The sequence below is a fragment of the Ixodes scapularis genome, unplaced genomic scaffold, assembly GCF_016920785.2.
Source record: "Ixodes scapularis isolate PalLabHiFi unplaced genomic scaffold, ASM1692078v2 PGA_scaffold5__190_contigs__length_132052651, whole genome shotgun sequence".
NCBI lineage: Eukaryota > Metazoa > Arthropoda > Arachnida > Ixodida > Ixodidae > Ixodes > Ixodes scapularis.
This window is the reverse complement of record NW_024609880.1, coordinates 124,603,824-124,618,238: the sequence shown is the minus strand read 5'-3', so window position 1 is coordinate 124,618,238 and position 14,415 is coordinate 124,603,824. Positions and strand designations below refer to the sequence as shown.

The 14,415-nt window shown below is 47.4% G+C and overlaps 1 protein-coding gene across 1 annotated transcript in view; it reads left to right on the top strand.

Annotated features, from left to right (window-relative positions):
* Positions 1-14,415, top strand: part of LOC8051581 (ATP-binding cassette sub-family C member 4) — a 67,863-nt gene that overhangs the window by 26,112 nt on the left and 27,336 nt on the right. Inside the window, exons 4-11 of the mRNA XM_040205606.3 lie at positions 4,769-4,987; positions 6,068-6,157; positions 6,218-6,381; positions 8,184-8,309; positions 8,574-8,823; positions 9,298-9,414; positions 11,096-11,185; positions 13,692-13,883. Of these exons, the coding sequence (XP_040061540.1) occupies positions 4,769-4,987; positions 6,068-6,157; positions 6,218-6,381; positions 8,184-8,309; positions 8,574-8,823; positions 9,298-9,414; positions 11,096-11,185; positions 13,692-13,883 (1,248 nt within the window). The remainder of the gene's footprint in view (positions 1-4,768; positions 4,988-6,067; positions 6,158-6,217; positions 6,382-8,183; positions 8,310-8,573; positions 8,824-9,297; positions 9,415-11,095; positions 11,186-13,691; positions 13,884-14,415) is intronic.

The window sequence follows — 14,415 nt, the reverse complement described above, 5'->3', positions numbered from 1 at the left end:
CAGGCTTCCCCCATCGCGCAGTTGCGCCGCAGAGAAGCGACATTCGCAGAGCGGATACTCGGCCTCGGCAAGAGCAACGTTACGGAAGGGTCAAACATTCTTAGTTTTTGATTAGAGATCAGAATATTATAAAAATAGTTAAAAAAAAATTGTTTCGCATTTTTTATTTAGTTTTTAAACAAAGAGCATAGCCATTGTTTTGATTTTAGCGGACTACACGAACCACGGTGATAAAGAATTAAAAATAATCCGACATTTGGGAGTGCATCGATCAATAAGGTCACGCATCATTTCCGTAAAAATCCACCAGTTGTGTTCCACTTAACGTGCATTAAACGAGCGCTCAAAGTACGGATAGGTTTACCTGAATCAACCTTTTACCTGCATCAAGCTGAAAAAACCTTTTACCTGCATCAAGTTGAAAACAAAACATGATAGTTACTCTTCTTTCCACATAACTGTGAATGAGGACGACTTCAACACAATTAATGTGGCGGACGTCTGGCCAATGGGCCCTCTTTTCAGACCATTTTTGGGAGCGGTACTGGGTAATGATGATCGTGACACAATTACGACAAATTAGATCACAGCATGAATTGTTTACTCTTTTACCAAAATGTACGCGGGTTGCGCACAAAAGCTAATATATTTTTTAACAACGTCGTTCTAAGTTATTTTGATATTGTTTCATTAACTGAAACTTGGTTGAACAGCTCCTTTGCAACAAATGATTACTTTCCCCCTGAATACACAGTCTTCCGCCAGGACAGAGAATATGAAAATTTGACTGTAAACTTCGGTGGCGGAGTCCTCATTGCAATTAAAAATCACTTGCATGCGGTTCGCACGTTTGATCTCGAGTCAGACTGCGAATCCGTTTGGATTGAAATAACTCTCCGTGATAACACTAGCCTTATAATCGGCACATTTTATTTTCCTCCTAACTTTAATGCATCTATGCTTTCTGATTAGTTAGATAAAGTGGGAGATAAGTTAGATGTAGACCGACAGAGTATACTCATACTTGGTGACTTCAACATTCCTGATATAAATTGGAGTCCAGAGTACTATGCAGCTCATGCCCACTCGTAATGCCTCACCAAAGGCAAATATTCTTTTGTATTTTATTAACTTTCAGGGACTGAACCAATGGAATAGTCTTAAAAACCATGCAGGAAATGTCCTAGATCTTGCTCTATCGAACTTTGCCATCGACAGCCTAGTGTGTGTCCTTAACCCATTGGTATCACCCGATGTTTGGCACGTCCCATTTCTTGCTTCCCTTAAGCTTTTCGTGGGGAACGTGAAGCAAAAAATAAATCCTGACGCGTTCTCTTTTTCAAGAGGCGATTACTTTGGTCTATTTAAATATTTAGATAACGTAAACTGGACACACATATACAACATGACTGATGTAAACTGTGCGGTAGCGGCGTTTACTAAACATATCGTGTCTGCACTTGAGCGCTTTGTTCCTAAGAAACGTCCCCAAACAACTCGGTATCCTCACTGATATTCTTTCGAGCTGAGGTCAGCTTTAAGATCCAAATTGCATTATCATAGGAAATATAAGGCTTCTGACTCAGCGTTCTGGTACGCTAAGTTTTCCGAATCACGTGCGTAGGCAAAGTCGTTGTTGCAGAGCGATAAGAGAGTGCACCATGAGTCTCCAGAGCGCAGTTTATATTGTGACCCATTGCAGTTCTGGAGGTACGTCAAGAACCGTACAGCCACAACCGCATCGACAACAAGCATCGCTGACTCATCTGGAATTTCGATTAGTGAACCCGAAGATGTAGCGAACGTTTTTGCGAGCTATTTTGCCTCTGTATATTCTTGTAGCCGGAATGGTTTATCTGCGTCTGACGTTGGTGACAGTGGTAGCGATTGCCTATCAATCCCATTATTTGAAATCTCTGACATTAAACTTGCAATTCAAAAACTAAAACCTAAGTTATCAGTCGCATTTGACGGTATCCCGAGTTTTATTGTCAAAGGATGCTCTTCCATTTTCGCACCCATTCTAACGCATATTTTTAACCTTTCATTATCCACTTGCACTTTTCCTTCGATTTCAAAAAACGCGATAACCGTGCCGATACATAAGAAAGGAAGAACAGATGATCCAAGAAACTATAGACCCATTTCATTATTATGTCCATTTGCAAAGGTTTACGAAATAGTACTTTCGGGACATATTTCGAACTTTTTTAAACATAAAATCCTGCCCTCACAAAACGGTTTTGTGCGCGGAATATCAGTGGAATCAAACTTGGTGTCTTTTCTTAATTTCGTTTCGCCTATTGTGTGTCAGCGGGGTCAGGTTGACACTGTATATTTTGACATGTCTAAGGCATTTGATTTGGTTGACCACTCGCTACTTTTACAAAAGCTGAAATCGTATGGTATGGGTACTACATTATGCATATTGATTCACAATTATTTGTCCGATAGACAGAATTTTGTACGTATCCTCGGTCATCTCTCCCGGCCTTTTGTCACCCTGTCTGGTGTTCCCCAGGGGTTCATTCTTGGACCGATTCTTTTTAATGTTTTCATAAACGACCTTCGCTCCTGTGTTCTTCATTCAGAAATCCTGCAATACGCCGATGACATCAAGTTATTTAGGCAGATAGTATATGTAGAGGACTGTGTGAAACTAATGGATGATGTAAACTCAGTGAGCAATTGGTGTAGTCTCAACAGGCTGACACTTATCCCACTAAGACTATTGTTATGTCATTTGCTAAGAAGCTAAGGCCTTTTCATTTTTGTTACCAACTCGGCAATGCCCCATTGCAAAGGGTGGATTGCACTCGTGATCTTGGAGTTTATATAGACTCTTCTCTGTCATTTAATACACATGTCAATAACATTGTCAACGCGTCTTTTCGTACGTTAGGTGTCATATCCAGAATTACACGCGAGTTTTCCATGTCGGCCTGTATTATGCAGTTATATTTTTCGTTAATTAGGTCTAAGCTAGAGTTTTCCTCAGTTGTGTAGAATTCTATTGGGCGTACGCACCGAGAGTCGATTGAAAATGTCCAGAAACGTTTTTTTTCGAATTTTTTACGCCCGCTTTGTTGGTTGCACTGTTTACTTTGAATATAGAACACTTTTAGAGCGATACAATTCTTCTACTTTGAGTGCCAGACGAAGCGACAGAGATCTTATATTTTTGTTCAAATGCCTTCACGGAGTCATTGATTGCCCTGACCTAACTTCATCGATAAATATTCATGTTCCGAGAAGGTTTCTGCGAAATTCTCTTCCATTTTATGTTAATGAATTCTTCCGATCCTGCCCCGTGACACGTATTCAGACCTTGTATAATACTTTCAATGATTCTTGCATTAACATTTTTAACCCCTCTTTTGCAGCGTTCAAGTTTTTTCTTACAAATCTATAACCATCTTTGTAGCATCTTTGTAGCGTTCAAGTTTTCTATTGTCAATTTGTAGAATTATACTTCTTTTTGCTCTATGTTAACTGTGCATCATGAACACAAAAAAAATAAACAAATGAATGAATGAATGAATGAATGAATAAATATAGCTTTGATGCTGACGGCATCGGTTCTGGCGAAATTCCGAATTATTTTTTCTGCCGTTTCAGAAACAGGGACATCAACAGAGAGTTTGATATTTAAAAGAGTGTGGTCACTAAACAAAAACAAGTTTGGCACATCACTTATGCAATCAGGATGGGTAGTACAAAATAAAGCTAGAGTTGAGTCACCTCTCTTGGCTACTTTGACAATTTGGTGGAGACCAACTACAATAATAAATTCAAGACTCTCGTTTATTACTGCATGAGGCGGTCAGAATTCTTGATACCCATCATTTCTGAAGCTTTGATTGGGCATCGATGTTGGTCTCTCCTGATGTAAACGATAAGGTTATGCTTTTTACGCGAAGTACTCGGGAGACAAGGGATAGGTTTATTACTTTGAGAACAGTTACTAAATTTCGCTTTCTTAGCTGTTTTTTCAGTCAGCTAAAACCGCTATAAAAATACTTATTTCACAGGAGGTTTAAGGAAAGCGGCCTACGAAAGTGGGAGGTAGAATTTAAAAGTTGCAGAAAACTTTGTAAAATGATTCTAAATCTCGAAAGCCAGGGACATCATTACTCAGTAAAATCAGATCTTGTAAAAGGTCAGAAGAAATTCTGAAGGTACACTAAATCACGTTCTGGAAGGCATATCGAATCAAAAATTGTCCTAGATAATCATGAAAGCGATGCGAAGTGCGAGCCTGAGTTATTAGCTGATCATTTTAGGTCAGCCTACAAGGATAGTACACAGTGTTTCTCCACTGCGCTGCCTCTCCTAGATGTATTTGGGGACTTGCTAAGTTTCATTAATATCGATGAAGTATGTGTACCTCTCTGTACTAAGAAATTGAGAGCAACAATATCCGTTGAGCCAGACGGCATTCCCTCTGCGATCTGGGAAAATCATCAGAGGTATTCACGCCAGTACTGTGCTCAGTATTTAATAAACCTTTAAGGTCAGGAACATTTCCCGAAATGTGTAAAGTCGCAACTGTCGTTCCGGTTCTTAAGTCGGGAAATAAGGTGATGTTTTGTAGCTATAGACAAATTTCTTTTAATTCTCTCTTCATTCTCCTAGCTCTTTGAAATGGTCACTCATCAAATTCTTGTCTTTCAAATATCGAAACTTAACAATCCCCAATCGGAATGGCTCTATGAGTGGAGGATCGACAACTACAAATCTTGTTATTTTTATCTGTTGCGTTGTGCAGGAGTGCTTCAAGAACGTGATGCAGCCCGTGATGCTGGGCTGGGTGGTGCGCTACTTCTCGGCCCCCGACAGCATCAGCCGGACCGAGTTCCTCCTGGCCGCCTCGGGAGTGTCCATCCTGGGCGGCGTGCACATCTTCACCCACCACCCGTACTTCTTCAACATGCAGCGCATGGGCATGCGGATGCGTGTCGCCTGTTGCAGCCTCGTCTACCGAAAGGTGCGCACCACGCGTCACATTTAGGCATTTCCGAACAACATATACGAACAACCTACCCTACCGAAAAATCCAGTATAACTTTTCGCTATCCGGATTATGGAACCGGAAATTTATCTGGATTCTATCTGGACTCTATCTGGATTTTAGGTTTCAAGAATTTATTCCTTTGTCTGCAATCTTTATCTGGATTCTATCTGGACTCTATCTATATTTTAGGTTTTCAGAAATTATTCCTTTGTCTGCAATCTGGTTTCCAGAAACATATTTCCGGTTCCATAATCCGGACAGTGAAAAGTTATACTGGATTTTTCGGTAGTTTTCAAGACCTCGTTCTATAAAACAACAACAAAAATAAAAAAAACGGAAAAAATATATATTATTAAAGTGCCTATAAGTATTGGGAAAGTACGACACCTAAACTAGGCCTTAGCAACCCATTCCTTAATTAGTAAAAGTTTTTGAAGAATGCCGCCTCATGTCTCCTCTCTCATACCTCATTTTTATTGGATTCGTTGTTTGAGGGCGTTGATTCCGTTCCGCTGTTGTCTTGCTTAGGCACTTGAGGCAGAGGGAATGCAAGCCGACGAAGTGACCGTCGGTGCCAAGCTTGCTCTGAAGTTGAAAAGCCCCGCACCCTCTGGAGCTCTTGCGCTCGTCCCCGCGTGCGACCCCGGCGTATCTAAAATATATATTATAACCAGAGACTAAAATTTTTTGATCTATTTGTTTGCAAACAAATTTACTCCTCTCCAGTTTTCTACTCTACTATCGCGGTCAGCATGAGCTTCAACAGTCCTTCATCCATTGCTGGCCCATTGCTGGCCTACGTGCCGGTTTCTAATGAAAAAAACTTTGTTTTAAAATAGTGCTGGTACGCTTCAGTTCCATTCTTGGAACTAATCTGACAAAACCAGAGGTAACGGAACTTCCAAAAAAACAGACGCAAAAAAAAAAAAGCGGTGTTGCGGCTCATATTGTCCATGACAAGGTGGCAGTCGACCAGAATGCGTGCCACCGGCCAGAGTGAGCGCCGATTCAAACTCTTCTCGGAAATCTTTCTAATCTAAAAGCGGGTTGCAGGCCCTTCGGCTGAGTCAGGCGGCGCTCTCCAAGACCGCGGTGGGCCAGATGGTGAACCTGCTGTCCAACGACGTGAACAGGTTCGACCAGGTATGTCCCTAACCAAGATGCCCTCGAGGAAGTGCCTCGACGCGATCCCCTGCCCCGCAGTCTGTCCTGTTCGTGCCGTACCTGGTGGCGGGGCCCCTGCAGACGGCCGTCATCACCTGGGTGCTGTGGCAGCACCTGGGCGTCAGCTGCCTGGCGGGTATCTCCTTCGTCCTGCTCTACATCCCGTTCCAGGGCTGCCTCGGCAGGGCCTTCTCCAAACTCAGGTCTCGCTTTTATTCCGCGGTTCCAAAACGATGTGCGTTCGTCCGTCGCTCGACAGCGCGGCCGCTCATCGGTCGAAGCCAGGGGGAGAGCCCATGTGGCGAGGAAAGGGGATTCATATTTCAACAGGGCAGCTGACGTCAGCACGATCTAGCTTCGCGCATAGAAAGCAGTTGACATGACAGATGCACGTGGGGGTGTGCAGTGGTGTTCCGTATGAGGAGCGTGCAAGTCTCCACAGTGACTCCGTGAATTTGACCGCTGGATCCCGAGGAAGAATTGCTGCAAGGACGCGGAAAGTAGAGGCAGCCATAGACACACCGACTGCCGCCGCCGCTGAGCGTAGCTTAATTAGTGACCTGGAGGGAGTTAAAGCGCACGAAGAGGGATCACAGCGACACCATCAAGCTGCGGTGGCAGGGAGAAACAACCCGTCAAGCGCGGTCGGTGCTGCCGTTTTCGACTTCATGGGTCCGGGGACTCGCTCAGTCGTCATGGGCTGCACAGGTTCCGGCGTGTTGACTCCTAGGAGCTGCGGAGTGCTGCTTCTGTGATGCTTTCGAAGGCGTTGGGGTCGATTTTTGCTGGATGATTACCTCATTGGTTACCCTTACGGCTTCCAGTGCCCCCAGTGCAAAGACGGCCTTTGGCGTATGTACCCGGGTTTCTCCGAGTTGGCTCACTACTATGAACATGCGCGAGATCATCTTGAGGATTGCTGCGTCCGTCCCTTCTGCCGGCCTCGAGGCTGCTTTCGTCACGCTGGCGAAGAATCGCTGTCTTTCTGTTTAATCCCCTTTCTCAAGATCTGGGGTCTGTCTGCCTGCTTTATGTCGGCGGAGAGTGTTGGCTGTAGCCTCCCTCTTTTTGCCCCTTGCGTTCTTGTCCTGACGTTGCTGAAGGGACCCTTGCCTTTGGTGTTGTTCCGTTATCCTAGCCTTGCATGTTGCTGCCGTGTTCCGAGTGTCTCGAGACCACTCAGGCTGACTTCTTCCAAGAACCGCGCATGCCTCTTTGTAGGTAAAGGCCGTCCTGGCGCATTGTCCGCAGACTTGCCGTTCCTTCCTCAGCACTGGACAAAAGTTTAACGTGGCGGCGTGGTCCCGACGAGAGTTCACGCAGCGGACGTTTTCACTATCGCACTCTTTGGTCTTGTGTTTTTCCGCACACTTTGCACATGTCTCTCTTTTCTCGCAGGTGTCGGTCACGTGACCCATTCTGTTACATCGATAGCATCACAGGAGCCTCGCTACGTAGAGCGAGACGGAGTACTGGACATAGCCCATATGAAATTGACTTGAAAGGAACTTGCCTTAAAATGGGATCTAGACCGAAGTGATTCACTCTAAGAAATAGGGGGTGTATATGTCCCATATTTAACACCCCAATATAACAATTCGACGTTCAGTCCACAGACGCCGAACCGACGATATCAACTTTCAAGAGCAGCTTGATATTCGACCGATACAATTTATTAAAATAGCTAATGTACGCATTAAACGCTGCATTAAACGCTACATTAAGACAATCAAGGTTTTTTCTGGCCCTGCTGCAAAACCTGTTTTTTTTTTCTTTCTAGTCTTTGCTGAGCGCATTAGCTATTTAGTACGTTATATCCAACAGCTATCAAGCCGACGAACGCCACTGGTTTAGGATGTTTAGGGTGGGCATGGAGAACGGGCCCGACATCTTGAAAGTCCTCGTTGGTTCGCGTGTAAATGGCGTTCGTCTGACACATAGCCGTGCCGCACGTTTTGTTGAACAGCCCCGAGTGAGCTTGTCTCTGCTCGGTGTGGCTCTGCAGGGCCAAGACGGCGGCCCTGACCGACGAGCGCATCCGGCAGGTGAACGAGTTCGTGGCCGGCATGCGCGTCATCAAGATGTACTCGTGGGAGACGCCCTTCGCTAACTTGGTCGACGCCATGCGCAGGTAAGCCTTTTGGTGGAACCGGATGGCCCGGCGACTCTGTCTCGGACCGTTGCGAGCCTCGGGTGTCTGCCGCCGGGCTCGTTGGGCCGGTGCCCCCTCAGGTCCACAGACAACACCTCCCAAATAACGAGGCCAGAGCGTCTAAACTTTAACGTCGCCTCAAGCTCAAGAGGGAAACAAGGACTTGAATTAGTGAAAGCCGAACGCAGCACGCCTCGTTATTTATGTGCTAAGCCAGTCGGAGATCTGACCAGGTCGTGGCAGACGCGAGGTGCGCAGGATCCGGCAGACGTCGGTGCTGCGTGCGGTCAACATGGGCCTGTTCTTCATGTCGTCCAAGCTGGTGCTGTTCCTGTGCTTCGTCACGTTCGCCCTGCTGGGAAACACGCTCACCTCGGAGTGCGTGTTCGTCAGCATGGCGCTCTTCAACAGCCTCCGGCTCGCCATGACGCTCTACTTCCCCTTCGGCGTGGGCCAAGGCGCCGAGACTCTCGTCTCCATCCGAAGGCTACAGGTGGGTCCTCCTGTCCACCAGGCCACAACGACGGCCGTTTCTCCTTGTTGCATCTTCTAGATGAATCAGCACGCAATCACAGCTCTGTGTGTACCCCCCGGCACGCGACCTTTTCGGTTTTTTCTCGTCCCCAGCCCTTGTCATTTCCTACGGTTTCACAACGCGCCTTTTTGATTTTCTAAGCCGCGTTCCGCCATGTTGATGAACAGGTCCGCCACTTTTTCAATTTGTTGGCGTGAAGATGTGGTTAGTCATTGGGGGGGGGGGGGGGGGGAAGGGGGGGGAATCGTTTTGTTTTTAGCGAGACGCACAAGCGTGGTTAGTGGCTCCGTCGACGGCAGGACTCAATAACTTGGAACAATGGCGTATTTCGGCCGCCGTAAACAGATGTTCTACCTTTCTAAACATTCACGGACCCACCCGTGTTGGACTTTTCTCGACTGCCCGAGAGCGAGCGCGTTGTGTCTTTTGCAGAAGTTCCTGCTGCTCGAAGAGCAGGAGCAGTCGTCGCTGCTCAACGGGCCCAAGCTTCGACCGAAACTCCAGAACTGCGCCGTCCTGCTCAAGAACGTCACAGCTTCGTGGAACAAGGTACGTGGTGCCCGATCCTCCTCGGCGGAGAACACTTTTCCACATCTGCCGATTGTGTCTCGGGCAAGACTGCCCACACAACTTCGGAGACAGTTATGCCTCTTGGAGCTTCAAATCGTCTGAAAGCTTGATCTGAAATCGCGGGGTAAGGTTTCCAGAAATGTTGGTCCGGGACACCAAGAGACGCCTCCTGACAGCGCATGGAGAGCTCAGGAAGTCGCATTTCTTATGGATCGCCACTTGCGCACACACTGTACTAAGCACAAAAATGGCGTTACCCACGGGAAACTCGGGGAAGAGACGCGTAGTTTATCTAGTGGTTCCCGAATGCCCCGCGCACAACCCGCAACAGGCGGCCTTTTCACTCGGCGATGCAGAAACAAAGAACAAACAAGCTCGTAAAGCTGCTGACAATTCGTCAGATTGTTCAAGATAATGAAATTTATATCCCACTTTACACTTTACAACAATAATAAGTGTCCGTCGATAATTTCCTCACTTTTTAGTGATTGCTGACGTCACTGCGCATGCGCAATGCCGTGAGGAGCACCGCCGGGGTGGCATGACGTCGGAGAGTTGAGTCGGTCTGTAGAAAGACAAGTCAAAGTTGCGGAAAGCACGACACTGCTAGTACAAACACAGTATCATCGATTCCTTGTTTTTCATGGTCGAAAAGACAAATTGTGTTTGAACGCCCTTACCTGGAATGGCAATATATCTCTTGTTGGACTCCCAACTGTGAGAGTGAAATGTGAGGAGGCGGTGTTCTCGTTAACCGCGTCGCCCTGTGTGCGGGAGATATCTGCTCTACCGCCTGTCTAATATAGTAATGAGAGGTCGGTATCAACGTAAATTCTGACTGCTTCCATTATCCTCCTTGCAACTTTTAGAGCGCAGCTCTTAGGTGCCCCGTTTCCGCATATAGCTGCGCCGGCTTAGCCGCGCGCGTTGCAATATGGAAAGTGACAAACCTATACACCAACTCAATTTCCCGCTAAATTTAGCGGAGAAATTGAATTGGCGGTGAGGTCATGTGACGTTAATGTGCCCGCTAAATTTTGCGGTGAAAGTGACTTTGTGTATGGGTCATGTGACATGAAGTCGTGTGACATCATTTTCCCCGCTAAATTTAGTGGGGAAACTGAACTGGTGTTGAAGTCACGTGACGTCATTTTTCTCGCTCAATTTAGCGGGGAAACTGCCACGTCATGTGACGTCACGGGGCCGCGGCTTCACGAAGTGCAGCTTCACGAAATCCGGAGTAACTGGCCAAAGAACGTATCCCGGTAAAAGAAACACCGCGCGCGTTGCATTATGGGTCTTCACACCATATACCCTCCTCGTCCTCACTGGCCTACTCTCAAACAAAAACAAACAAGCAATCAAATTACATATATATATATTTCTCTCTCGAATTCTCTCCCACGGTATATCTCAAACTCAAAATACCCCAAGAACTGCGCTCTAGTTTCGCATTACAGAAAAGCATAAACGTCTGTAATTTTTGTTCTTCTTTTTTTAAAGCAAATATATAGCGGTCTTAACCGTACTCCGCGGTGTGACCGGGTTCTACGAGAGAAAATATGAGCTGCGGGGAGGTATTGACGTTACCCCAAAGCGTTCAAAAAATGAAAACGAAGGAGCGGAGATGAAATCTGTGACTGCGGTCTGTTGCTGACAGGATCTCCCGGAGCCAACTTTGCAGAACATCTGTGCCACCGTGAAACCGGGAGAACTTTTGGTGGTTGTCGGACCTGTTGGCTGTGGGAAGGTAAGGTCATGCTCGGTCCATCCCTCTGAATGATCCATTCATTTAAGGTGCATTCACACGACAGACTTGTCCCCGGACAAGTTCCTGCCCAATCCGCGACGTCACCTTTTCTGGGGGTTCGAAAATTTTCATTGTACAGGCGAAAACTCCGGGCGAAATTCAGAAACGTGTCCGCGGACTTTGCGAATTTCGCCTATTCCGTTGGCCTGTCGTATCACGCGGCAGTCCGCGACGGGTCGTCGACGCGCCGGGAACCGATTGCGTCCAAAATCTTCTGCGTTTCGCAGCTGTTTTCTTTTAAGTGCGATAGCGTTTCTTTAAATGCAGTTTTAATGAATCGTTCTGTTACTTCCGATACACCAGATAACGATACGATGCACGCGCGAAGGTGGTGGCGGAGTATGGGGTGTTTTATCGAAGTCATCGGAACAATCAACTTCAAACTCTCAAATGTAGCCCGCGTGCGGGTGATAACGTAGTGTAGCGTTGGTGATGACGTATCCCATTTGGACACCACTATAATATAAAATTTTAAGTGAGAACGTTAAAGCTTTGATCACGCTGGACTTGCTTGTCTCTTCTTGCATACTATATCCTCTCTCTTCATTTTGTTCTTTTTAGTCCCCAACCTTACTCTCCCCTTCTCACCAACTAGCAGCAGAGCTCTAAGTGCAGGCTTACCTCTTGGTAATTGTACATAAACAATCCTTGTCCATTGTTGCTGAGAGCGGAGCCCGTCGTTCGAGGTTTGTCACGAACGTTTGTCGAAACTGAGGCTCTACGGGTTCGGCGAAGTTTCCATCTTTGGGCAAAAATTGTTTTTGAAGAACGTTGTCCGACGCCACACTTTCGAACATTTGGTAAAAATAATGCGGTATTTTGTATTATATTTTAGAGTATATAAACGACACGGCAGTTTCAATCGCGGTTTGTTAAAATACCCGATAAATACCGCACCCGTCAGACTTTAAAAATTCCGCGCATGCGCATAGTGATCCAACTTGAGTGTAACTTTAGTCGGCCTTGAAGGGCAACTCCGCTTCATACTTTTAATTTTGGGAGTATGGCTGTTTTTAGTGCAGCCAGTGTCCCTGAATTGCAAGGTCTAATTTTTTTCTCGTTATTGTGTGTAATTTTAAAGATATCGACGCCTCAAAGTTTTGTTTGGGGCGCGTCCAACAAAACCGCAACTAGCTGCTCACTAGAAATTAGCCGCTATGTGAACGTGACGTCAGGATCGTTCTCGTTCAACGAGTACGCAGGCCGAGCGGCACCTACCTCTGTTGCGCTAGCCGTGTAAGGATAGAAGGTAAGCTCATTTTGTTTTAACTCTGTATACGTGGTAGTTATCCAGCATATGAAGCAAGAGTTAGTGTGGGCACACAAAAGCTAGCGACTGGAAAACCCGTGAACTCGTTCGGTGCCGTACTCGGCGGCCGCCGCCGTGCGTGCGCTATGCCGTATTTGCCGCTTGTATACGCAAAAGCTAGCGATTGGAAAACGAGTAAACTTGTTCGGTGCTGTACTCGGCGGCTGTCGCTGTGTGTGCGGTCTTCCGTACTCGTCGCTAGGCCTAAATTGTCATCGGGGCTCTGTGGATGGAGCGGCGTTGCCCTACGCCGCGCTGCCAGGGACGCACAGTACTGAGGGTCCTCTCGCTTTCGCGCTGCGGGTCAGTCTGAGACGCGAAGCTTTGAGGCTCTCCGGCACGGGCCGCAGTGCCCGAACACACACGTGCTGGGCTGTACACGTCTGTTTTTTTTTTGTTTTTGTTCTTTTTTTCCTTGGGCGCGTAAAAGCCGAAGTCCAAAGTTCACTCGTCGAAAAGCGTTCACCCATACCTTCTCCAATTTCCGGTCCTCTGGAAACTTGTGAAAAAGCAGCTCCGTGTTGCGCAGCGGGCTGTTTGAGCAGCCCACAGCGCTACAAGTTGCACTCGGCATCTTTCGAGGAACAGCTGGGGAGTCTTGAGCGCACCGAGTTGCTCGCTAAAACGGGTCTTGGAGTCCTCACAAGCAAATAAGCAAAAGGCTATACCGAAGCTACACGGGCTACAGATAAAAGCAACGGCTAAACACTCCAATCCCAAGCCGAAGTAGCGGTGGTAGCGGCTCAAAGAAGCGCACTCCGCGCAACGCCCGGACCGGAGGAAAAAAGGAGAACGATACTGACGTCACGGCTCAATGTTGCTTTAGTGACCGGCAACCTGCTGGCCGCCCGCTGAGGAGCAGCGGCTCGCGGCGGGTCGCATTTTTATTATCGGCATTAGTTAAGAATGCGGCGTCCCACGGACGTAATATTTTGGCTGGGGTCGTATTTTCTGTCACTACAGCAATACTAGTAATTTATTTCATTCTGAGTTTTGGCTGGAGTTGCCCTTTAAGGAGGAAGTCGAACCTTGATACGTCCGCAATGTACCACGGAGGATGGGCCATCGAAGGTATTCCGAGGCCGCGCTAGAGGGACACAGCGTCGGCCGCATCTATAAAGTGGCTCGTGGGCGCAGACGTCGCTGCTCATGACTATCCTGGGCGAGCTGAACGTGGCGGCCGGGGACGCGAGAACCCTGGGCCGCGTAGCGTACGCCTCCCAGGAGCCCTGGATGTTCACCGGCAGCGTGCGCAGCAACGTGGTCTTCGACAGCCCCTACGACGCCGACCGCTACCGCCGGGTCATCTACGCCGCCGCCATGGAGAGGGTGAGCCCTCCACAGTCGGCCCTCTTCAGAAGTCCTTTTGAACCCACGGAAAACCCGTGTCCAATGCATGCTCTAAGCCTAAAATATGCCATCGACGCTGCTGGGGAGCACACTTTTCTAACGAATTTCTATGTACTGTAAATCCGACTTCAGTTAGGCCGGACTCCAGCATTCGGCTCAAAGGCTTTCAAAGCCTTGGGCTGCTCGTTTGAGCGCCTCAGAGAGCCCCCAAACCTCGCTTGGATCAGATCGCAGGCGCCTTGAGACTGAATGATTTTAGAGACTCAATATAAGAGGCGAGAAGTTGCGCACGGTTCGACGGAGGGCATAGTACGGTCACGGTCGCCTGCTACCGTAAACATTAGTGCTAGAGTTTTTTGTCACGCTGAGCTGCTCTGATTTTACGTTAGTCTATTCTTGAGATTAAAATGGCTTACTTACAGCATAAAGCCCAGCTGTATCAGGTTTGCTATCTATTTTGGTGCGGGCTACCGTTGACACGAAAGTGCCGGCGCCAGCTCCGCTGTCCAAT